This window comes from Eublepharis macularius, chromosome 14 (assembly GCF_028583425.1).
Source record: "Eublepharis macularius isolate TG4126 chromosome 14, MPM_Emac_v1.0, whole genome shotgun sequence".
Lineage (NCBI taxonomy): Eukaryota > Metazoa > Chordata > Lepidosauria > Squamata > Eublepharidae > Eublepharis > Eublepharis macularius.
Genome location: NC_072803.1, coordinates 59697593 through 59722541, shown reverse-complemented (window position 1 = coordinate 59722541; position 24949 = coordinate 59697593). Strand labels below are relative to the sequence as shown.

The 24949-nt window shown below is 48.1% G+C and overlaps 2 protein-coding genes across 4 annotated transcripts in view; one reads left to right on the top strand and one right to left on the bottom strand.

Annotated features, from left to right (window-relative positions):
* NUP188 (nucleoporin 188) overlaps window positions 1-16865 on the top strand; it is a 51961-nt gene extending 35096 nt beyond the window's left edge. Inside the window, exons 29-44 of the mRNA XM_054998477.1 lie at window positions 216-283; window positions 966-1161; window positions 1741-1815; window positions 2234-2319; window positions 3807-3952; window positions 4801-4982; window positions 6553-6753; window positions 8398-8490; window positions 8649-8807; window positions 9343-9480; window positions 9766-9840; window positions 11480-11686; window positions 13640-13771; window positions 14946-15019; window positions 15813-15942; window positions 16192-16865. Of these exons, the coding sequence (XP_054854452.1) occupies window positions 216-283; window positions 966-1161; window positions 1741-1815; window positions 2234-2319; window positions 3807-3952; window positions 4801-4982; window positions 6553-6753; window positions 8398-8490; window positions 8649-8807; window positions 9343-9480; window positions 9766-9840; window positions 11480-11686; window positions 13640-13771; window positions 14946-15019; window positions 15813-15942; window positions 16192-16362 (2133 nt within the window). The 3' untranslated portion in view covers window positions 16363-16865. The remainder of the gene's footprint in view (window positions 1-215; window positions 284-965; window positions 1162-1740; window positions 1816-2233; window positions 2320-3806; window positions 3953-4800; window positions 4983-6552; window positions 6754-8397; window positions 8491-8648; window positions 8808-9342; window positions 9481-9765; window positions 9841-11479; window positions 11687-13639; window positions 13772-14945; window positions 15020-15812; window positions 15943-16191) is intronic.
* Window positions 16866-18300: 1435 nt separating this feature from the next.
* The window catches only part of SH3GLB2 (SH3 domain containing GRB2 like, endophilin B2), a 75071-nt gene continuing 68422 nt past the window's right edge, over window positions 18301-24949 (bottom strand). For all 3 annotated transcript variants that reach the window (XM_054997630.1, XM_054997629.1, XM_054997631.1), the window contains 2 exons: window positions 22967-23234; window positions 18301-20589 (listed from right to left, as the gene is read on the bottom strand). In XM_054997630.1, coding sequence (XP_054853605.1) covers window positions 20482-20589; window positions 22967-23234 — 376 coding nt within the window. In that variant the 3' untranslated portion in view covers window positions 18301-20481. The remainder of the gene's footprint in view (window positions 20590-22966; window positions 23235-24949) is intronic.

Below are 24949 nucleotides of genomic sequence, written 5' to 3'. Positions count from 1 at the left end.
CTTTGTGCTGTGGCCTGTGACACGCAGATTCCTATGATTCCCTTCATGCATTCCTGTGTACCACCAATGTGCCAAATAAGAAGACATAAAGTTTTCTGAGAACATTTGGTTTTGTTCCTCAGTTTAATTTGTGCAGTGACAGAGCTGAAGATGCGAGGTATGACCTGATCCTAAAAGAAACTCAGTTGATTCTCTTGGTGCGTCTCTCTCTCTAGCTCAGCGTCTTGGATACCTGCGCCTTGATCATGAAAATAATTTGCCTGGAGATCTACTATGTGGTCAAGTAAGTATCATTTGGAGCGCTTTCTTCCAATATATAGGAGGAAGTAGAGACTGTGGAACTGAGGGCAGCACACCTGTATAAGCTTTCAGTGGTCAAAGTGCTTCATACCCATTCTTTTTATTCTTAAAACAATCCTGTAAAGTAGGCCAGTGTCATTTGCATTTTGCAGGTGGGGAGGGTGCTGAGAAAGTGGCTTGCTTAAGGGCTACTGCATGGATTTGCAACAGAGGTGAGATTGAAGCAGCATCTCCCAGACTACAGCCTATTCTCTCTGCCACTAAACTACACGAGAGGGATGGGGGACATTGTGTTGTGTGTGCAGATGAATTTACAAAGTTTGCAAGGCTGAGAGAGAGAGAGAGAGATCACCCTGGGCAAATGCTGAAGACGTTTATATATATAAATATATATATTTATATATATATATGGGTTTTTAAACTGAAACATTTATGTGGGAAACATTTCCCCGCAACCAGCATGAACACTCCTAAGCAGCTTTGCCAGTTGTCTTGCAGCCTGCTGTTCCATGGGGCAGCAGAGACTGGCCAAGAAGACTGTAATGTCCTTAAGGGCCAGCAGCAGATGACTGGGTCTCAGCCAGCTGTGTGTGGCTGTCTCTAGAGGGATCCACGGTTAACAGCATAAGGGTAATGAAAAAGAGATGAATCTCCCCAACTTCTAGGGGTTCTCTGGACCAGTCACTGAAAGACACGCTGAAGAAGTTTTCCACAGAGAAACGCTTTGCTTATTGGTCAGGCTACGTGAAGTCCCTGGCATTCCACGTGGCGGAGACTGAGGGCAATGGCTGTGCCTCCATGGCAGAGTACCAGATGCTGATCTCAGCCTGGCGGATGATGCTGATAATTTCCACCAGCCACGTAAGAACTCTTACATCTCTTGCTGTTTGTCCTGAAAAGCTCAAGGAGGAGGAAAGCAACTAAATTCCATTCATTGCTTAAACAATTTAGGCGGGGGTAAAGCTGTATTTTAGCAGGCGTAGCTAAGGATAACTCCTAGTATTCATTCCCATATCTGAGTGCACAGGTAAATCTGTTTTATGAATGAGTAATCCCAGTGACTTGTTCTTCGGTGAACTTGTGAATTGTTGCACTCTGGAATCCGGCCGTAAGAGGGAAAGAGTGTTATGGGAGATGGCAGGATTAAAAGACTGGGAGGTGGGTGAAAATACTCTTCAGAGAGGATTCCTGGTAAATCTAACTATTTTGATTCTGGTTCTGTCAGCACGTTTTCTTTTCAGCCATGAGAACTACAGGCAAACTTTTAAAAAGAAAGCTTGGGGTTTGGGGGAGGAAATGTTCTGCAGATCCTCCGCTGGAAGACCAGATTCTCCAGTTATCTTGTTAGACACACCCACATGCTTCATATTGGAACAATTTCTGGATTTGGTGATGGTGTACAAAAGAGGGTTTCTTTCCCAAATTTTGGTGTCTCCCTAGGCTGACATAATGCATCTGAGTGATGCTGAAGTCCAGCAGCTGTTTCTGGAGGTGCTGAGTGGAACCAAGGCTTTGGTGAGTGCATGCTCTTGAACCTCATGGTCTTCCAGGGACTTCAGAGATGCTTGGGGTGAACCAGTTGTCCAGTGTACTGGCACTAGGACACTCTAGGCCGCCTATAAAATGGGGTAAAAGTTCTTTTGGTGGCCCAAGTTGAGAAAGTCTAGTAACAGTGTCTGTCCCTCCTAGACTGTAGTTTGTCTGGCTACTCGTCTTACAGGTGCGGAGCAGGAGAACTCAAAAAAGAGACAGACGGACTGGTTAGGACTTGGAACTATATGTTCTGAGAGCCTGTAGCCAGGAGGCTTTTACCCCAGTGGTCAGTTGTCCTGTGGAGTTAGACTTAGTGCACCAGAGTTCCAGTAAACTGCGCTCTCGTTAGCTCTTGCTTGGCGGTGCAAGGGCCATTTACCAGTGGAACATCTCTCTGCAGTTGCTTGTCCCTACCTCGGTGTGCTGCCTTCAGCTGGGATCCATGCTGTGCACTCTGCTGTTAATCCTGCTCAGGCAGTGGAAGAGGTAGGTCTCTCGTAGAAGATATGCTGAAGATGTGGATGAGAGAGGAAGAGGCTAGGGAGGAAGGGAGAGGTATGGGGAGGCTGGGGCTACAGCCACAACATAAGAAATACAGTACTGTGGGCGGCTGATAATTTCAAAGTCAAGATGCCCCCATGTGCAGGTCACTTCCCACCCCCTTGGGAAATTGCGCTGCTCTTGATAGTCTCCTCCCCAATTAAGAAGCGTGTGGAAGGGGAACCTTTGTACGGCGGCGAGAGTTTGCAACGGAATGGTGCTTTTGTCATCTCCCTCCCCACGCCTTATTTTAGCACTGGAGAGTATCTTCAGCAAGTTGCCGTTCATGTCTGCAAATGTAAACCTGCCATTTTGGAGGGAAGGAGGAACTATCTCAGGATTCCAGTTATTTAGAGGGCTGTTAATGGGGATGGGTAAGATTATTCCTTGTATTATTCCTTGAGAGCTGCTGTAGCACAGTGGTTAAGTGGTTCAGCTCCCGCTACTGCCATGAGCTCAGTAGGTGGGGCTTTGGGTAAACCATTCCTCTCAGCCCCAGCTCCCCAGCTGCATTGTGGGGATAATAATAACGCTAACATGTTCACCGCTCTGGGTGAGGCACTGATCAGTCTAGAAGAGCGGTATGTAAGTGCTGCTGCTGCTGTTATTATTTGTAATCCATCTTGTCCGCATGGGCACACTCTCTTGTTCTCCTTGCATGGAAGCAGCAGGGCTTTCACGGAGCTCCAGTTTTGAGCTTTAGTGTCATTCTAACAGCCTTGCTGGTACATTTTGCATCTTCTAGCAATGTAGTAATTTAAGCCAGCCTCCATCTTATCCTTATAAGGATAACTTCTACCGCGTAGTGCAGCAGTGTAGAGAATGGATTCTTGCTGCAAAGGAGCCCCTTGGCAAGTTCCAGTGAGGAGGTTCAAGTAGGAAAGAATATCTTTTATTTTTGTGCTGGCCAAGGGGCCGTCTCTTTTACCCAACTAGAACTGGTCACAAAGAAAAGTGGGAGGAGATGCCAGGCTAGTTCTGGTGGCTAATACAAACCACCATTGTGCTAGAAGATGGAAGAGTGGTCAGGAGGAAAGTAATTCCTGGTGGGAGAATGGGAGAGAGAGTTCTAGCAGTTTTGTCCCAACACTGGTGCTTAGCAATCTCTGCTGGTGGCCATGATAGAGACAAGAAGTTTTAAGACGCAGTATAATTTTTAATTTGACCAGCACTGTGTGAATGACGATTGATGATATTGATATGAACTATAGTACGACGTTTGTATCTGAGAGAAGGCGATGGGCCTTCTGGAACAGCTTCTGCGCTGGGAGCAGTGTTGGCCTCTGCCATCGCCCTTCACCACAGATTCTGAACACGGCACAAGCATGAGGTTGTAGCCCACGTCAAGCCGCCAAGATGTATGTAGCTTTCACAGAGTGAAGCTTCTCTTCCTTTCTGTTCTCCCCGCCCCCCTTTCCCTCTTCCACCATCAGAGAGTTGGGCTCTGTGGATAAAATCATAGATCCCTTGACGCAGATCCTGGACGGAGTGCTGCACGCCGACCAGCAGCTGATGGAGCGAACCAAAGCTAGAGTGTTCTCTGCTCTCATCACGGTCCTGCAAATGCAGGAGGCAAAAGGTAAGGGGGACTCCCGGTTTCACGGCCCGTTTCTTACCGAAGAGCCCAGCGCTGTTGCTGTGTAGGGGAAGCAAAGGATTACGCAGTGCTGTCCCTGCGCCTGCGGTCGTAAGGGGTATAGAAAAAGTGACTGGCCCGTGGTCATCTAGGTAGCTTCCTGTGGCCAAGCAGGAGACTAAGAACTGCCCTCTCCCTGCTCCGTCTCCCACACTCTGACCACATGGTCGCTGGGTGTCACTGGCCCATTTGTTAAGAGAGATCACAGATTAGTGTATCATAAGCTTTTGTGGACTTGAGCCCACTGTTGTAGTCTGTACTTCAATAAAATTGCCAGTCTTTAAGCTGCCATGGGACTCTTCTTGTTTCAGTTAGACTGATTCAAGTTTGGTTGTTGTGGATTTTCCGGGCTGTATAGCCGTGGTCTTGGCTTTGTAGTTCTTGACGTTTCGCCAGCAGCTGTGGCTGGCATCACTGTGACACTGAGAGATCTCTGTCTTTTGGTGCTACACCTCTGAAGATGCCAGCCACAGCTGCTGGCGAAACGTCAGGAACTACAAAGCCAAGACCACGGCTGTACAGCCCGGAAAATCCACAACAACCATCGTTCTCCGGCCGTGAAAGCCTTCGACAATATATTGATTCAAGTTTGCTTCCCTGATTCTTGGGAATTGCATTATTCATAGTAGCTGTTGGTAGATGCTGACTAGTTTAACGTTTGCTTTTCTGGCCGGATCTTTTCCCCACTTGGGCTGCTCTTGTTTCTTGCTGATTCTCCCTGCTCGTTTAAATCGTTTTACATACAGGTGTTATTTGTGTGCCTGTGTGTTTCCCCCCTGTGCGTGTTACAGTGAGTGAGATCCCTCAGTATTCTCAGCTGGTGCTGAGCGTGTGCGAGACTCTCCAAGAGGAAGTTGTGGCTCTCTTTGACCAGACTCGGCACTGCCTGACCTCTGGAGACTCTGCCGATGACAAGGACAGCATGGAGACGGATGATGCCTCCCGGCATAAGCAGAAGGACCAACGAGATGGGGCAAGTGGCTTCAGACGGTTTGAATGGGAACTTCAGAATCAGTATGCACATGCAAAGCTTACACACACACACACACACACTCTCAGTTGGAGCATTGGTCCATCTGCCTCATATTGTCGGTTCTGAGTGGCATCAGCTCTCCGGAGTCTCAGGTCTTGTACCGGGGATGCCAGCTGCTGAACCTGGCTTTGTCTGCAAGGAATGCACAAACTCTGCTGCTGAGCTGCAGTCCCTCCCAGTTTATCATATTTGAACCCCACCTTTTCTTCATGGATATCAAGTTAGCCTCTGTGGGGATCAGCCCGTTCTCCCCCCACCTGTTGAGTGATGGCCCCCGTGAGCGTCATGTCTGAGCAGGGTTTGCATCCAGTTCTCTCCTCTGGTCACACAAAAGGAGTAAGTGAGACACAGCACTTTTTGACCCAGTTATTCTGAACGGGAAGTGAGTTCAGGAAGCTAGGTCCCTGCCCCACAGATACTACAATCTGAAATTTGACACTAGGTGAGCCAGCAAAAGGAGGAAAGGTGATGAAAGCAGGGTTGAAGAGGGGAAGAAGGGTTTCGTTCCAAATATCTGGGCTTAATTGCCGAGGGCACGGGAACAAGTGCAGTAGCGGTCTTCCTTACTTAGAGGAAAGATCTTGCAATTGCTGCTTGTTACTACCAGTTTTGCAAAAGGGGAACTACAAAAAACTGAGACACTTGGTATAGAGGCTCTTAATGTAGAAAAGAAGATACTTCAGTATGGTGTGAAGAACCACAGAAAATGTGAGTTGGTGTAGCATAACGGCTAAGAGACTGAGCACCAAACCAAGAAGTCCCTGGTCAAAATCTTGTCTCTGCCATAAATTCACCAGGCAACCTGAGGTCAGTCTCATGTGCAGCATTGAATCTGCAAAACGGGGTTGATAATAGAGGTGGGCCTGTAAGGATTACAACAGAGTAATACATAATAACAATAATATTTGATTTATAAACCGCCCTTCAGGATGACTTCACACCCCATCAGAGCAGTTTACGAAGTGTGTCATTATTACTCCCACAACAACAATCACCCTGTGAAGTGGGTGGGGCTGAGAGCTCAGGAAGAGCTGTGACCCAAGTCACCCAGCTGGCTTCAAGCGGAGGAACGAGGAATCAAACCCAGTTCTCCAGATTAGAGTCCTGCCCCTCTTAACCACTGTACCAAACTGGGAAGCCCTTCCAGCATTTGAAACTGTTGTAGAGATGCTGCCCTGACCTGGACGGCTCAGTCTTATCAGATCTCAGAATCTAAGCAGGGCCAGTCTTGGGTGGAAGACCACCAAGGAAGTCGAGGGTCATTATGCCGAGGCAGGCAAAGACAGAGAATCACCTCTGCCCGTCTCTTGCCTTGAGAATTCCACACAGGGTCATCGTACGTCAGCTGCTGCAACGGGATGGCACTTTCCACCGTAGAGATGCTGGCAGAATTATGATTGTAATTGTGTCCCAGTAATAGGTATTCACAATGACTTTATTTCCTAGGAATGCCTCTCCTTTCCGCTCCTTCCTTGACATCTGGGGTTCCCTTTCCCTTTCCTCGTGGCAGGTGTGTGTGTTGGGGCTTCACCTGGCGAAGGAGCTCTGCGAAGTGGATGAGGACAGCGATTGCTGGTTGCAGGTCACTCGGAAGATCCCAATACTCCCCACTCTCTTCACCACCCTGGAGATCAGCTTGAGGGCAAAGCAGAACCTTCACTTCACAGAGGCCTCATTACACCTGCTATTGACCTTGGCCAGGACGCAGCAGGTGAGGGGGGCAAAAGCCTGAGAACCTTTGTTGTGCCCGTAACACACACACACATTTCGTCTAGCTGGTGGTGTGCTACGTGGCCAGAGAGTTTTATGCAGTCTATATACTATCCCCACCAAAATAGCCTACATTTGATGGCCCTTTTTTATGGAGAAGGTTCTGCCTCTTAACATTTTTTTTTGAAGGGGCGGGGGCTTCGTGTGTAGAATATTGAGGTAGAATGGCCCCTGCCATGAGGACTCGCAGTAGGAAATGTTTGGAAAGGGTAGTGGTGGAAGGACAGGTCAGGGCATCTTGAGAGTTATGGGGGTGTACAAATGTGTGCTTTCTACCAAGCTTTTGAATAAATTTCAAGGCACAGTGCAAGAGAGTAGCTTTGCAGCAGCAGAAAGCAATCTTCCACCGGTGTACAGTAAGATCCTTCCATTGTTTCACAGATAGGGCTATCCAGATTTGGGAGGGGGGGCGTTAATTGTACCTGGTGGGTTGAGCCGACAATAGTTCTGGGGGCAGTCTGCTTTTGAACTCTGCTTGATTTTCTTTTTCAGAGACCAGATTTTTTTTCTTCACCCAATCTTTGTTAGGATGGAAAGGAAGGTTTTAGAGGTTATTTATTTTTTTAAAGGAAGTACTGCTAGCCAGATAGACCTGGTTTTAGCCCAATCTGTGGCCACCAACGCGCACAGCCACTTCTGTGGACAGTTTGCTGCAGAGGGAGGTGGCAGCTGCCAAGTGGAGAAACGAAAGACACCCCAGCCTTTTGCTGCAGGCCGCAGATTTCTAGAGCTAAAGAACAGAACCTGTCATTTATTTCCATAGTTTAGAGGAAGCATTTAATAAGTCTCTCCCGTTCAGTTCGACTGTAGCTCTCAAGAATTTTACATGGATCCAAAGGAATGAACCATGTTAGTCTGTAGTTGCAAAATAGTAGAGAGTCCAATAGCACCTTTAAGACTAACCAACTTTATTGTAGCATACGCTTTCGGGAACCACAGCTCTCTTCGTCAGATGCATCTGACGAAGAGAGCTGTGGTTCTCGAAAGCTTACGCTACAATAAAGTTGGTTAGTCTTAAAGGTGCTACTGGAATGTCCACTATTTAAGAATTGTTCAGTGGTGAGAAAATGATCATTGTTTCTTGCTTTAGAACCTTGATTCCTGCTTGCAGCTCAGAAACAAATCAACGCAGTCACTTACTGCTTACTGTAAGGAACGCATTTGTTCCCATTTCTTTCACGGAGAAAGTTTTAAACCCATATGGTGTATTTTTTCCCTCTCTCATTTTGTGTTAGTCCCTCCTTTCTGAAGGAGAGCACTAGTGACCCGTTTTACTGCGGGAAGGCTCGGTTGGAGCCAGGTCTGTTTCCGAGTGGTCCGCTGGATTGCCCCGTGCACTTGGCGTTCAGAGTCGAATCACCTCTGCATGTGGATGCTCTGAGGGTTACTGTGGGAGTGAGAACTAAGTACTTTACACCGAAAAAAGGTTCCTAACAGCAGTAATAGATTTTGAAGTGACAGAAGATGGGTGGTGTGTACCTTGTGCGGTTAGATTTCTTGGCATTTGCAAAGGGGACTCACACCAGGTGAACTTTCAGGGCAAGGGAATGATGCAGAGTTGCAGAATTTGTCTGTCCTTTCGCAGGGTGCAGCAGCTGTGGCTGGAGCGGGAATCATGCAAAGCGTTTGTTTGCCCCTCTTGAGTGTGTACCAGCTGAGCAGCAACGGCGCCGGTCAGGTGGGTATCCCTTCCTTGTGTGGCTTGGCTACTTTGTCTGGGACTCCCCTTGCTGACACACAGAAGCAAGAGGACCCTCTGGTGCCCCTCCATCCCTGGAGAAATCTCTGTTCTTGGAGACAACCGGCCGTTTCCATTGGCATGGCTCTTGCATGCAGGTACCAACTTCGTCCCGGAAGTCTCTGGATGCCCCCTCCTGGCCCGGTGCCTACCGCCTCTCCGTGTCGCTGATGGAGCGCCTTCTGAAGACCCTGCGGTACAACTTCTTGGCAGACGCCTTGGACTTCGTGGGTGTTCATCAGGAGAGGATCCTTCAGGTTTGTCATGGAAGAGTTTAGTTACTATTGGAAATGTTTGTGCCTTCGCTTTCAACAACTAATAAAACACAATTAAAAGCAGAACTACAAAAACTAAGGAACAGTAAAAACAACATCAAGCTTCAGTAGAGAGAAGTCACAAGCCTTTTGGAATAAAGAGGTCTTATGTCCTCTCTGACATTCTGTAAACCTTGGAGCAGTTGCAGTCAAAGGCCTGGCTCCTTGCTTCCAGTGTAACGAGCGTGTGCATTTTGGGGGTCCATGGAATGTGGCCTGCCCTACAGAATACAGTCAAGGCTCACGCCAGGTACAAAATGAGGTGTTTGTTTTGGGGTACAGAGAGGAATAAATGATCCCTGCCCCAGGGGCTTGGCCAGGAGGGAGGGATTACAAGAGGCAGGTGGGATGGGGATGGTGGGAACTCATAGGATGTCTTCGTGCAGCACTGCATGGGAGCCAGTACCCGACTTCAGTATAGCAGTGAGGCAGAGAGGTGGGCAGTTCCTGTTCTCAGGGTCTCTGTTTGTCTTTGCAGTGCCTGAACGCTGTCCGGACAGTACAAAGTCTGGCCTGCCTTGAGGAAGCAGATCACACTGTCGGGTTCCTCCTTCAGCTTTCCAACTTCACAAAGGAATGGCATTTCCATTTGCCTCAGCTCCTGAGGGATGTGCAGGTGAGGAAAATCTGTCATCGCTGCCCCCTCTTCAGTTCCTTCATTGTGCTGGAAGAACTGAGAGTACCTGTGGTGCAGGAGGACAGCTTGCCAATAACGGTTGCACTTTAGTAGCAACGGAGGCAGTCGAAGGAAAGGACTGCTTCTTTGTAACTTGCAAAGCTCTTTCTGTGTACAGACTGCTGTACCTTTTTCTTGGAGTTCATAATGCCCATTTTACAGATGGGAATTTGACGCTGAACATTTTGGAAGCTTTGCTAAGAGTTGCTTTCTGGTACGTTTCAGGTGAACTTGTGTTACCTGTGCCAGGCCTGCACCTCCCTCCTGCATAGCCGAAAAATGCTTCAGCACTATCTACAGGTAAGAAAGTGAGGGGCCCCGTTCTCACTACAGCGGTGAACCTGGTTTGGGGCTATACTACCTCAGACTGCACATGAGATGAAAAGCTCTTCTATAAAGAATTTCCCTGCACACAGACAACTAGCATGTCAAGGAGGGAGATTCTAGCTAGTCTTCTCTCTCAGGTGCTAGTTTTCTATGTGCATGGAATTGTCCTTCCTTTCTTCAGCGGCACAGCCTTCCACCTGCAGTCTGAAGTGGTCACTCATCACTGGGAACCAGGCCCTAATTGTTCTCGGTGAGGGGTGCATGTGCCCCTGGAGTAAAGCCTTTCTGCTGGAGGGGCTGTCGATCAGTACAAGTCTTGCTTGTTGTCAGCTGTGCAGATTGGTCAGATTTACTAGCAGCACTGATTCTCAGTGCAATATTAGCAAGTCTGAGAAAGAGGATACAACTTTTTTAGCTTTAATTGCCTGTTTGTTGCTGCTTTATATGGAGAGCAGCCCAGCTTAAGACAGACACAGTATGAATTCTAGTATCACATTTCAGTCGAGACTTACAGTGCAATCCTAAGCAGAGTTACTCCAGCCTAAGTCCATTGAAATGGAATTAGATGCTTTAGGCTGATCCTGCACTGGGCAGGGGGTTGGACTAGATGGTCTGTATGGCCCCTTCCAACTCTGTGATTCTATGAAATCAGTGGGCTTAGGCTGGTGTAACTCTGGTTAAGATCGCCCTGTTAGAATACCTCTTTGTAAATGCAGCTTGACAAAAAGCTCTCTTGCTGGAGGCAGAAAAGGGTTGGATTGAGTCAGTACGTTTCTTGATCATCAGTTTTCATATCCAGGAAAGAGAATTGGGCTGCAACAAAATCTCACACAGCAGGTGTCAAAATCGTGGCATGGAAGAAAATGTAGTCTAGCTAGAATGTCAGAACGGAACTTCTTCCTTGGGGATGTGCACTAAAAGAGTGTGTCCCTCCTACTCGGACTGTTGACTACACAAGCAAAGATAATACTTAACGGGAATTCTTGGAAAATCTCCCTTCTAGGTGTGCTATGGGCATGGTTTGAAAGCAGAAGGCAGTGCAGGGAGTAAAATGTCAAGTGATGAAGACGAGGTTCTTGAATCCCCCCCCCCTTTAAAAAGTGCCATTGGGAGAACTGAATGTTACACATTCCCTCCAGTTGGAGAACCCAGCCGTGTTGCTGTTCTCCCTCCTTGGTGCTTTCCATTTTTCCCAACCACAGGCTGCTCTCCTCTCTGTCCATGGAGGGGCAGGTTCCATTGGAGGAAGAATTGGCCAGGGACGAGGATGCCGCTGCCCTGTCCCGTCAGGCCAGAATTCTTCCTGTCTCCGCAGTGAAGGATTGCAGATTCTTTTGGGGCCTTTCTGTGTCTAGCTTCAGCCAGTTCTTCTTCAGAAAGAGCCTGCCCTCCTAGTGGGCTGAGGGTTTTTATTTTGATGTAAGTTGTCTCATAGAAAATTTTGATGGAAGTGCAGAATATTTATAATTCATCGGAGAAGGAATTTGGCGTACACCTCCTAATTCTAAAGAGCAGCCAGTATTCCTGAAACCGGAGTCAAGGGCAGACGTCCTCATCTAGGAACTTCGCTGCTATGTTTGGTTGTCTCCGTTGCGTGCCTCCTGTCTTGCAGACCAAGAATGGAGAATCCTTGCCCTCTGCCGTCATGCCTCGGGCCCAACGTGCCCCTCAAGCCTCCACCAAGCCAAGCCCAGAGACAGAGGCTGCCGAACAGAAGGCCCTGCGCATGGTGCAGTACAGCCTCCTGAAAATCCTCAGCAAATGCCTCGCTGCTTTGCGCCACTTCACCCCTGACATTTGTCAAATCCTTTTGGACCAGGTAAGGAATCCAGTCTCCTGGGAGGTGGGGCCCAAAGTGTTATCCCTGAAGCTCTGGCAAACCTTGATTAACTTTGTGTTGCCTGTAAGAGGGTATAGTTACGCTGGAAATTCTTCTTAGACACGCCCCCCCCCGGGGGGGCCAGGGCCGGGGCTTCTCTCTGCGAACATGGTGGCTGAGATAGTCTAAATGTGTATGATTTGCATAAGGCTTTTCCATCCACTGGCCCACTCAACCCTTAGCTTTAATAATACTTAACCATGGGCGTGGGCTCTTGAATGTTCAAAGCATATCACATTATCCTTACAACAGGCTGATCTGGTGGGTTGGCTGCGTTTCAGATAGGGGCTGAAAGTGAGAGGGCTTGCTCAGGGCCCCTTTATGAATTCTCGGTAGAGCTGAGCTTGGAACTCAGCTCGTACTGCTTGATAGTCTCTGGTAGCACTGCTACACAACCCCTTGTTTTTTGTAGTAAATTTTGGATTGGCTCCTGTCCTGGAAGGGCCACAGGAATGCCACTTGTTTGCTTAAGTTACTCTTGCAATGGACTTGCCGGATTTGGTTTTCCGCTTTGCAGACCCTGTGAATAGAACAAGATTCCCTGATCACTGTTGTGGTGAGAACCCAGATTTCACATACACTGTGCATTTTACCAAAAGCTTATAAAAGTCAAGCCAGTGATGATCCAGACTGTTTTCCTTAGCCTCCTGCTTAGTGCCGGGTCAAATTCTCAATGAGGCAGGTAGGCCTGTGTGTGAACACCTTCAAGCTGATTGACTGCTTCTCCATAGGAAAGAATCTCTGCACCTAGAAAGCTTAGCAGGTTGGGGAGTATCCAGGGATAGGGGTCCAAGGGGGTTACCTCCCGCCTGCCGTTTCAAGTGCTGCTTACAGCCACTCAAACCCCTAGCAGGCCTCCTGGAAGAATAGCCCTTAGCCCTCCTGTTGAGACTCACCGGTCTCCGGGTTCTTTTCCAACCTGGGGGACTCTGCACACACTTGGTCAGACACTCACAGACACAAGGCTTACATAAAAGGTGTTTATTACTTCAGAAGAATGTGTGCAAGTAGCAGGAACCACTCTACTAAGGCACAAGCAATAGGCATTTAAAACAATAAAAGCCTGTCTATTGTAACTATAGCTAACTAAAACATAAAGCTGGCTAACTTAGCATTTCTCTGAGGAGAACTTGAGGCTTATGCTCACTCACATACTCCTTAAACTATACCAGGCAGGTCTGGTCGTCAGGCCCGGCACAGAGCACAAATCTCCCTCCTGCTGATGGAAAAGTCACCTGGAGCCACCTGAGGGCTGAGAGGAGCCAACCTCCCCCTCTCAGATTCCTAGCCAATCAGAGGTGCCGTCAATCCGCGTTGCTAGGCGGGAACTGAGATAAGACTCCATTGTTTCTCAAGGCCCCCCCTCTCGCCGACAGCTTGCAGGTGCCGTTAATTAGCTGAGCCAGACATTCTGCTCCCAGGGTGTTAAGCTAGAACTGGGCCTGTGGAAACTTGGAAGCCTGAACCAATACAGGCAATGAACTTAAAGGGGCTCCTTCCCCCTGGCATGCTAGTTTCTTCATGCAGGAATTTTTGGGTATAGAGGAGCATCTATTCACATTGGTCAGAAGCATTCTAGCCTGGCCTTTTTCTCTGACTGGCTGTCAGCTCCCCCTTGTGAGTAGAAACAGTACTACTCAGGCATAGATTTAGTGTTTTGGTGAGAACTAGCCCACCCCCACCCACCCCCCATCGTAGAGGAGGCTTGAGATTGGATCTGTGTGAACGTTGCCTTCAGTTTCCTGTTACCTCCTGGCAACTTTGACCTGTTAAATCCCAATATAGCGAATCCTTGTATCTTGTCTCTGGTAGCACTTTTAAAAGCTCAAGGTTTGTGAGATGACTTGACTTTGAATTCCCTGTGTTCTGACTGATCTGACTTTTGTGTTGCAGTCACTGGACCTGGCTGAGTACAACATTCTTTTTGTGTTGAGCTTCACCACTCCAGCCTTTGATTCTGAAGTTGCCCCCTCTTTTGGGACCCTCTTGGCCACTGTCAATGTGGCCCTCAACATGTTAGGGGAGGTAAGACGAGTCCAGGGAAGCCTGACGCACAGCCTCCAGCTTTGGAATTCAGTCATCATTTCAGAGCTCTTTCTAAAAGAAACTGGGGAGAAGGAAGGGAAAGGTGGAATTTTTGGAACCCAAGTCTTGTTCTCAGGGGCATGTGCCTTTCATACTCATTAAATTATGCAAATGACACCAGTTTGCTTATTTTCAAACTACAGCATTTACTGATGGTGGTTGTGGATTTTCCGGGCTGTATAGCCGTGGTCTTGGCATTGTAGTTCCTGACGTTTCGCCAGCAGCTGTGACTGGCATCGCTGTGACACTGAGAGATCTCTGTCTTTTGGTGCTACACCTCTGAAGATGCCAGCCACAGCTGCTAGTGAAATGTCAGGAACTACAATGCCAAGACCACGGCTATACAGCCCGGAAAATCCACAACCACCATCGTTCTCAGGCCGTGAAAGCCTTCGACAATACAGCATTTACTGATTCATTAGTGTACTGATTTTAATTGATTGAAAATAGTTAAGAGTTTATAAAATCTGCAGCTGACGAGCACCATCTTATAAGAGCCATTCCCTTTCCCATGTGAGGGGGGAAAAAATTCCATCTAGGATAATGCCTGCTTGTGGCCATCGCTGCAATACAAGGCGTGCATTTCATTTTCTCATATGCAAGCTTAAACCGATTTAATCAAGTGGTTGTGTGATCCAGGGGACTTAAAGCTCCAGCCAAAGTCCCCAAGGCACTTCCTGCCTTGGGAATCTTCCACAGGTGTTGCTGTCATGTTGGGAAGTTTGTTGTTGCAGCCAGTAGGGCAAAAGGGGGGAGCTATATGGTCCATCTGCCCCCCTATGTGCCAGGGATTTAAGAGTTTACCAGCTGCACCTCCGCCCTCTTTCCCTGTGCGTATGGTGTGCAGGGAAAGGTGCCCCATCTGGGATACTGAAATGTATGCTGCTATATTAAGATGTGATTTTATTATCTGTTTAACTCTGTAATCTATTGCTGTAACCTGCCCTGAGCCCACTATAAACGTAATCAATCCATCAAGGCGTTTTTAAGAAATCGGACTCCGATTTCTGCACTCCATGCTAAGTTCTGCACTTGAATGGAACTGTGGGACGAGCCCAGCCTTGGATGTACTTTCTGTGCCCCTCCAATATAACGCTTTCCTTTCTTGCTCAAGCTGGATAAGAAGAAGGAGCCCTTCACTGTAGCTGCGGGACTGGCTGCCCAGCAGGAGGGAAACAAGACGCTCAAGTAAGTCTCTGGGCTCTACTGCCCTGGGGACAAGGCACCAGGCTCTTGCTTTGTCTCAAGAGCTGCATATGCCGCTACTGCTGCCTCCAAGGGACTTCCGCTGGGGCATCCTTGAGGGTTCGGGGGGGCGGCGGGGTTTGCTCTCTGAATCTCTTTAATTCTCAGAGGCATAGGCACGGCTCCTGCCTCAGCATTCATTTAGTGCTTGCAGGCGTTTACTTCCCACAGACGGTGAGCTGACCCTTTTCCTGCAAAGCTTATAGCAAAGTTGTAGACATGGCCACGCCAGCTCAGACCCCTTAGTCCCCTCCTTGTTCTGGCCATGCAGCAGAAGAGTTTGCAGGAGTGGCAGCTGCTGCTGTGGCCCTTGTGGTGGTAGTGCATCCTGTGTGTGTCAGTAGAAGGTGGGCGATGGACAGAACAAAACAGCAGAAGGCAGGCCTCAGTTCAAATCTCACTTTAACCATGAATTCGTTTTGGTGTCCTTAGGAAAGCCACCCTCCCTCACTTCTGCAGTCTAGGGCTAATCCTCGCTGGTTTCTCATACGTTTGTTGTAAGGAGGGCGGCAAGGGGATGTATGTGAAGCACTTTACGTTTCCTGTGGCATCATTGCAAGCTGAGGCTTCATTGTATATTCCGCTCCTCCTTGGGTTGGGCAGGAGGTGAAGTCTGTACTGAAAGGCGCTCAGGATCCTTTGGCGAAGTCTGAGCAAAGGCTCTAGTAATTCCCTGTTGCAGTCGCACCACTGGCGACCCGTTGCTCCTCGAATGACTTACTGACATCTCCTTCAGGTCCCTGCTTATGTTTACGATGGAAAACTGCTTTTACCTGCTCATCTCCCAAGCTGTCCGCTATTTGAAAGATCCAGCTGTGCACCCCCGTGACAAGCAGCGGATGAAACAAGAGCTCAGCTCTGAGCTGGTAAGTAGCAGGACTTTTGTAATAGACTTAGTAATGGGCAACTCAAACAAGGTTGCAGAGCCCTTCCCTTGGAGCAAGGAGGAGGAGTAACCTCCCCCTCTCCAACATATTCTCCCAGGGACGGGTGAGATTTTAGGCATTCATGTCCAGTATTTATTTTGGAAAACCTCCTGAGCATCAAATCAGTGGCGCTGGTCTGGGTGCAGTAAACCGAGGAACCTTAACTCGCTGCTTCCCTCTCCTTTTCAGAGCACTCTTCTCTCCAGCCTATCCCGCTACTTCCGCCGTGGGGGCCCCTCTTCTCCTGCCAGCGGTGTCCTTCCCTCTCCACAGGGAAAATCTGCCTCAAAGCTAGGACCGGAAGGCCAGGAGCCTCTCTTCCAGCTGGTACAGGCCTTTGTCAGACATGTGCAAAGATAAAAAGTTCATTTACAACAGCAGTTACAGTCACGCAGATTTTGCATCCCCCCCTTGCCAGAAGAGCATTGTTGCAAGTCGCTCTCTGTGTTAAGGAATTTGGTTTGCTGACCAAGAGGCCAAGCCAGATTTACTCTTTATTTTTTTATAGATCATGCTGAGCCTGGGAGGGGAAGAGGTAGGAGAGATGTTGGCTGTGAGAGTTTTGTTCTTCCTGTATTGGGCATTAACTTCTGCAGTGCACAGATGCAGCCTCTCACGAGTGATGCACAGCCGAAGGACTCTTTTCGCTACGAAATGGACCAGTAACTGCTGCTGGGCGGGGGGGGCAGTTTGCGCTCTTTGCAGGTGAGAGGCTGCTTTAGAGAACGGCATCTCCTTAGTCTCTTCCCCACCTGCTCCTCTTGTGCAAAAAAGGGGTGTGTGTGGGGGGGGGTGAAGTCAATGCAATCACTTTTTGTACGACGTGTTCCCTATTTATACCGATTAAAACCGTTTCTAGGCAATGCTGGAAATCAAAACATCTTGAGTTCAAAACGTGCAGTAGGGCTGTCTATGTTTTTTATTCAGCTGCTTCATCAAGGGAAGCGTTTGAGTGCTGAGAGAGGATAGAGCAGGTTTTGAGCAAGGCAGAGTACACAAGGCCTTCCCCACTCTCAGTGAGCCCTGTGCAGAGACTAAAGTGGACTGCTCCCTGCCAGAGTGAGTGGCGTACAAGTAACCCAGAAGGAAAAGGAAAAATAGCAAGCTGAGGGATGTTGAAGTAGCCCTCATCTGCTGAATCCTCGGCAGTGGGCGGGTGGGGGAGAGGGCTGCACTGGCTGCTGCAAAGTTCCTAGAAAAGTGAGAGCTTTGCTGTGTTTCTCTCTCTCCCTGAGGCTGATGGTTCTGGGAAGACCCGAGTAGCTTTTGACAGTTACTGGAGTAGTGGTTACTATGTAGAACCCAGCCCTGGTTTTCATACAGTGAGACCACCACACGTGGCAAAGCTGCAAGGTGCTGTGAATATGCTCAGCTGCCCTGCTTTGCACAGTCGTGCGTTTAAAATGCACCCAGATGTAGAAGAGCCAGCTTCTGTCTGCTCTGCTGTGCAAGAAAACCTCCTTTGTGTGTCTTCTGGCCCAGCTGGTTAGTGCCACTGCCCTTCTATATGGAAAGGTGACAGGGGCAGAGGAGATAGATCAAGATGGGTAGCCGTGTTAGTCTGTCTGTAGCAGTAGAAAAGAGCAGGAGTCCCGTAGCCTCTAGAAGACTAACAACACTTGTGGTGGGGTAGGAGCTTTCGTGAGCCACAGCTCCCTTCTTCAGATACAGAGGGCAGAGGAGTCACATGGGCTGTGGCCATTACTATCATGGATCGTGGAGGACAGGGACAGTCTAGAAGCAACGGTGGCCGTTTAGAGTCAGTCCTTCAGACTGACGTGGTGCTTGTGGCTTAACCTACGGCAAACTGTTGCTGTGTTTGATGGCTGCATCCTGCACTTGGCAGCTGCATCTTGTAGTGTTACAACTGGCCCCTGACAAAATTATCTCCACCCTAACCAACAGGGGAGAGAGAGGGGAGCCTGAGGGGAGCCCGTCTACCGCTACTGGTCTTGCTTGGAGAACCCCTGCAGTATTTTTAGAAGCTTCATGGATTCCGTATTTTTAAACACAGCTGGATAAAGAAACCCGGTTTCCTCTAGGGGTCCACAAACAGAAACCTCCTCCTCTCGGCGTTAAGTTCCTTCCCGATCCCGCTTGCAGTGTCAAGGCTTCGTCAGACTTGACCCTTTTCACCTCCGTCTACCATAGCAGCTTGATTTATTATTGGAGTGGGCAAGCAAAATTAACCATTTAGTCAAGTGTAGACCCCCCCCCCCACTAAACTTTTTTGATTGTGGTTTCTTTCACTAATTCAAGGTTGCAATAAAAGGTGGATGTAGGAAGGAGCCAAGGAAGTGAGTTGCAGGTAGTAGTTTATTAATCGAGGTTGCAGTAACAGTACTGGATCTTTCCTTTACATTTGAGCTGTTTGCCTACTTTCTTCCCCTCCAAAGGTTTAAGAAGTTTACAGCAAATAAAATAGCTTCACCTTAGCAAATACAGCCCCCCCCCCCAGGTTATTAGATAGGCTTAAAAACTGTCCACAAGGGCAGCTGTGCACTTACTCATTTCAATTAACCTCTGTGCCAAAGAACTCATTAGCCAACTGCCTGCTCTCTCTCTCTCTCGTTCTTGCAAATTAAAAAGCTAATGCCTGGGACTTGTGGAATAAGCCGTCTCAGCAAAGAGGAGGGCTGGAGCCTCTGCTTTGGCCAGAGAAGGCCAGAGAACTTAAGGGTATGCAGAGGGCTAGGGCGTGTTCAACAGATGCTTTGCTTCTGCAGCATCCGCTCCGAAGAGAAGGCGTTTCTTCCAAATGGCCTTGCCCTGCTAAGCATCAGGCAAGTGTCATGACTTGCTAGCGATGCAGGTGTGGGACTTTGGCTGCTCCACCCCTTGGATTTATTCTACCACAACACACTTTGTTCATGTTAATATTCTCATCTAGGGGGAGCACGACCTACAGCTGCTCATAAGAGACTGGATTCAAGTGTTTAAAAATTTGCATAGGCAAGAGAAAAGAGCTGCTTCTTGCACATCTAGAAAGAAAAAGTGTTCAGATACCCAGAACCTTCTGTGAGGAAAAGAGGAAGCTTTGCAGACCAAGAAATTTCCCATCCCCTGACCCGGAGACCCTCCCCTGCCCCGATCCCATTCTCCATGCATGAACCCAAGTGGGAGACAGAAACTCCCTCTTTAGCCTTCAGTAGGAACAGCAGCACAGCACAAAAATTAAGCTCACAAAATATAACACAACAGGGTGGCAGGCTAGTTGTTTATTGGCAAAAGTCAACCTGGTGTGTGTGTGTGTTTGTGTATATAGCCAACACCGAAGTGCTTTGAAATCTTAACATCAGGGTAAGCACAAAAAGCTCAGAAGAGAGCAAGAACTCAACGGGATAAAACCAAGCAAGCCAAGTGGTGCATGCAGCCAACTGCATTACTGAACAGTGGATGGGTTTGATCTGCACTGTTGTCATGAAGACTGGCTCTTCCCGCTGCCCCGAGAAAAAATATGGCTTTACTGTGCACGGCGGGCCCCATATGTGTGTGGGAGAATGGCGCCCCTAGGTAAGGGTGGGCTGTTGCTGAAGGGATTCATGAGGAGTTGAAAAGCATCACCCCCACCCCCATTCATGTGCAAGCCAAGAGTGGGGCAGAAAGCCCAGTGTGGGGTTCTCATCACACGTGCAAGAGGAAAAGCAGTTCATAGATTTCCAAAAGCTAAACAATCGCCACCTTACCAAAGAGGGCTGGGAACAGAACAACATTATATCAGAACTCGAAAGATGGCGGTGTTTTTGGTGAAAGGAGAAAGGACTAGTGCAAGTTGAAAATGCAGGGTGGGGGGAGAAGAGGAGCTGAACAATGGCAGTTTTCAAGCACTTTCTCCAGATTGATGGATTAGCAGCAACCCTCCCCAGCCCTACTTTAGAGAATATGGGCCACGGCAAGTGCTAAAGCTTCCATCCTTTCCTTCTGGCTGACAGTTCACTAAACTGTTCATGACTGGGAAGGGGAATCAAGAGGGCTGGCTTACTGTGAACAGAACCGTTTTCTCCTTGACTCAAAGGGCTGGTCGCAGACAATCAAGGTGAAGAACAGGTAGCAGAACTGAGGCCAGGATGAAGAAGGCACATCCTAGGACAGCTCAGATGAATTTTAGAAAAATCCTTTTGCTGCAGCTGTTAAAACTAATTGCAATTCACAGGGAAGAAGAAAAGGGGGCAGATCTTGTAATTAACCAAAGGGCTTAAACTAGCGGGAATCAAAAAAATTAGTTACTGCTAACCCTCAGGCCAGTTGTGTGGATGGTTGATTGGTTCAGTCTCCAGCTCCTTAAAAATGTGATGTGGCAATACCCAAACACTACCCTCGCCCATCACCACCACCGTCACCTCTTTGCCTTAATCAAAACACAGAGAACCTGACCCCGGAAAGAGGAATGGTCTTGAATGAAGTCATCAGCCTTGCAAAGAGGCCCCAGGACACAGAGGGGTGGAAGTCTTGCTTGGAGGCTCCATTCCCAGGAGGCGCTTAACTGAGCAGTTCTAAGTAGGTTACCGGGACCTTCCCCTTCTGATTGCCTCTCTCGCCTACGAGCCAGTCGGGATCCATACCAGGCAGGCTGTATACAGTGATCATCTAAAAAAACACAGAAAAGAGTCACTGTGGTTGAACTGAGAGCAAGTCGATTCAGTCTGTTTCCCTGCTAATTCGTTCATCTAACGGCCATACACAGATTGAATAAAAATTCCCTTGAGGAAACACACTCCCCGCTTTTCGGAGAAGTAATTTATTCTTTCAAAAGCTGGCTGGGTGGAGCGCTAACTGGTTAGTTGCTGGAGAAACCAGGAAGCCAGTCTACCCCCCACCCCCCAATGTTTCGATTTTAAAGGGCCTTGGACAGATATAGGGGTCTATCCATGGCCACTGCGGCTAAAGGGAATCTCCATATTCAGAGGCAGCAAACCTCTGGATACCAGTTCCAGGAGGCAACTTCGGGGGAAAGCCTCTGCCTCCGTGCCCGGTTGTTGGCCCTCCATAGTAACTGGCTGGCCACTGTGAGAGAGGATGCTGGGCCAGACGGACCACTGGTCTGACCCAACAGGCCTCTTGTGTTCTTAATCTGAAAATGCAAAGCATTTAGCAAGAAAATAAAATGCTTCCCAGAAACGGAGACGGCGTCAGTAAGGTGGATTCAGCCTCAAACAGATACAGTATCTCTCGGAGGTAATAAACATCCGCCCTGAGCCTGCTATTGCGGGGAGGGCGGAATATAAATCGAATTAAATAAATCCTCACTTCAATCCGAGGCAAAAAACTGGTTCTTAGGAAGGCAGCCCTGTGCAGAGGAACATAAACCTCCATTATGGAGGAAGGAACACAGCTACACCTTCAGACAAAAATGGCAGTTGTATAGATTACTCCTTAGTATGTGGGTAGAAGCATATTTAAAAACTACATGATCCTCGGAGTAGCTGGATGGCCCGGAAGACAGACTGTGCACACGCCCTTCTCTCAGGACTGGTTCGAACAAATACTGCTTCATTACTCTACTCGACAGGTAGCTCGATTTGTGCACCAGCTCCCATTAGAAAACCACTAACAGGAGAATTCGTAATGGCCCATTCACGCAAGCAGATCCTCTGAGCTTTTACGGCCTTTCAAAGCATAATGCTAGGAAAACAAACTAGTCTGCTGAAGATAAGCTCGTGTGTGTGTGTGTATGTGCGCGCACATGCGTGCATGCACCATCAAGTCACCTCCAATCTATGGCGATCCTATGAATGAGAGACCTCCATAATATTAACAGACTTGCTCAGATCCTGCAAACTAGAGGACGTGACTTTTACTGAGTCAAGCCATCTCATTTTGGGTCTTCCTCTTTTCCTCCTGCCTTCCACCTTTCCTCACATTATTGACTTTTCCAGAGCATCTTGTCTTCTCATGATGCGGCCAAAGTACAATAGCCTCAGTTTTGTCATTTTAGCTTCTAGGGAGAATTCGGGCTTGATTTGATCTAGTACCCACTTACTTGTTTTTTTGGCCATCCATGGTATCTGCAAAATTTTAGGGCAAACACTCCAAACTCTCAAAGAAAAATCCTGCTAGCCAGGTTTCCTAAATTGAACCCGCTTTCAATTGCAAGACTGAGATGCTCACACATGTACATTCCTTTTCATTTGATCGGCCTGTGACTGAACTGACACTGTTGTCTAAACAAGCAAGGAGCATGAATGTATGCATCAAATTCTAGGTATACTAAGAAAGGTATTTAAGACAACATTATTCTATTGATACAGCAGGGGAAAGGGCAGCTAAACCAATCCAGGCCTTTCTTTGTAACGATCCAACAGTGGTAGGTGGGTTTGGAGAGAAACAACATTAGACATAACATAGGGCTCTCTTTAGTCACCATGGCTAGTAGTCACTAACAGACCTCCATGAATCCATCTAACCCCTTTCAAAGTTTATCTGTACAACATCCTCTGGCAGGGTACTCCACATCTTAAATCACTCATCGTATAAGACAATCACCATGCAGCAGTCTCAAAACCTATAGACTTTAGTGCCATACTTAGGCTGCACAGGGCTTGAGCTGTGAGCCTAAAACTACAGTCGCTCATTTTTGAAAACGAAAGAGTTTTCTTGAGGAATGACCCAAAAGAAAACCAGTTCCTCCCTTCTGCAGGAACAGCCCGGCTCTGCAGAGTGTTTATTGGCTCTTACTGGGATGTCACACGGTCACTCCCTGATCCCTTTCCTATGCTTTTTGCAGCACTTTTGGGGAAACAGCCATTTATGCTTTACTTTTTAAAAGAAGCATAAAGCCTGCTTTACACATGGGGGAACAGGCAAGATGAGACGTTGGCCAGGCTGAGACCGCAGGAGGAAAGAGACTTTGAAATACATGGGGTTTGTTTCAGACCGGCCAGGCTGCAATTCACACAACTGACCTTGACCACCCACTGCAGAACAGTCTGGGAATTAGATCAATGTGTTTTAAGTCAAGACCCACCTCATCAGCAAGTAAGGAGAGCTCACTGCTGTCGGCTGCCTGGTAGTCGTACAGCACCCGGGCCTTCCGAGTCCCGCTGGCAGGAGGCTTAACGTCACCGGGGTTCAGACCTTCTACAGTCGGGGCAGAGTTAGGTGCTCCAACAACAGTGGGCACCACTGGAATGGTGGGCACTGCTGGGCCCGTGGCAGCAGCCATGGCAGTGGGGGAAGCAGTGGCTGGGGGAGGCGATGTGGATTCTACGTTGCCCACAAATGTTCCAGGAAGCCTTTAGGGTGGGGAGGGAGAAAAAAGAGTTAACACCTGAACCTCTCACAATGATACACACTTCTCTCTTCTACCAAAAGCATTTAAAGGCTCGTTCAGATATGCTTAACCCCAAGTTACTCTACACAGCACATACTGCTTACTGCACAAACCCTGGTTTGTGTGTTTCTTGCTTCCTCTACCTTCCTTAGCCTGAAGTGGCAATGCTACCCATGAACTACAGTATGTGAATCCAGACCTCCCAACAAATCATAATTAGTACAAACAATTTCTACTTTGAAATCCCAGTTCAGTGCTACCCAGCAAATCTGTCTGTCGAACTGTGTGCCACAACTGGCTGCCACAATTAACCATGGTTTAATCAAACCATGATTTAAAACCCAAAATTTGTTGTGATGACTGGAAGGCAGCTTCACAATCAGAACCAAGGAATGAAAAATAACATCAATCCAAAACCAAACTATAGCTAAAGTAACAAAGCTCTACCAGTATCCAGAAAAGACTCGTAAAACAAAAACATCTTTATAATGTCTATGGATTGCTAAGAAGATAATCCAGTGGATCTTCTTGGATCCCTAATGTGGTTGCCACAAAGGAACCCCTGTTCTATGGTCCCCCGATAGATTCGCTGCAAGTGGGAACATGGAATAAGGCATCTCCAATGGATCGAAAACGAGAGGGAGGCTGCTGTTGGAGAAACTCTTCCCTGTAGTATACGTGGTTCAGACAACGGTGTGTGTGGGGGGGAAATAACTTGTATCTTGACTGGGATCCCCATATCGGCACGCATAAAACTAATTTAACGTTGTGTTTTGGCCTTAACTGCTCCAAGAAAATGTTCAGGGCCACCCCTCTGAAGTTTTGTGACAGCTGTTCTTAAAAAAAAGACTGTAAAAGCTATTCAAGCGTTCCTGCCCCGATTTTTACTATTTATATATTGCTTTTCTCCCACTGAAGCACACAAGGCAGCTCTTAACATTATAAAACAAGACACCTGTTTTTCCAGGTTTCTGAAAGCCCCAAAGAGGCCTCCCAAGGAAGGAAGCCTGTGCGTGGAGCGGGATGCACAGCAGTATCCTAACTCCAGTTAAAACAGAAATATCGGGCAGTGTGACAGTAGCTGTTTGAAGATCACGGGCGTGCCCGTGGCCCCTTCCATTTATGTAGCCAGGTCACATGCCACTCAGGGCTTTCACTGGCAAATCAGCACTTCAAACCGAGGCAGGAAACAAGCCACCACTGGGTTAATATGGTCTTTGTGCATCTTACTTGAGACTCTTGTTATGTGTTGTGTATTTAATACTGTTGGCAGAAGAGGGACAAACAGGAAGAGAAGGACATTCTCTGCTCTGATCACACAACGGCCTTTATCCTACTTACATTTCTCCTCTGGAGCTGCAAGCACGGAAGAAAAGGCAGACAAAGCAGGAAGTGAGCAGCTGTCCGGCAGCAACCAGTTTCAGCACACACACACACCCCACTCCCAAGCAACAGTTGTTTTAATTAAGGGCCTTTTCATCCAGTGGGCTTGGGAGTTGTGCTCATATGGCGCATGCGGTTGCTACTTTCCATCGCCTAGAACTACCAAATAAGGAATCTATGTGGAGAAGACCTTCCAAGACTTGTGGAACACGGAACCTTTCTTCCTAGATCCCAGTCCATCAAGACAAAAGTTTCTGTGCCACTTTCTGCCCCGTCCCCCAACCCAAGCCTGTG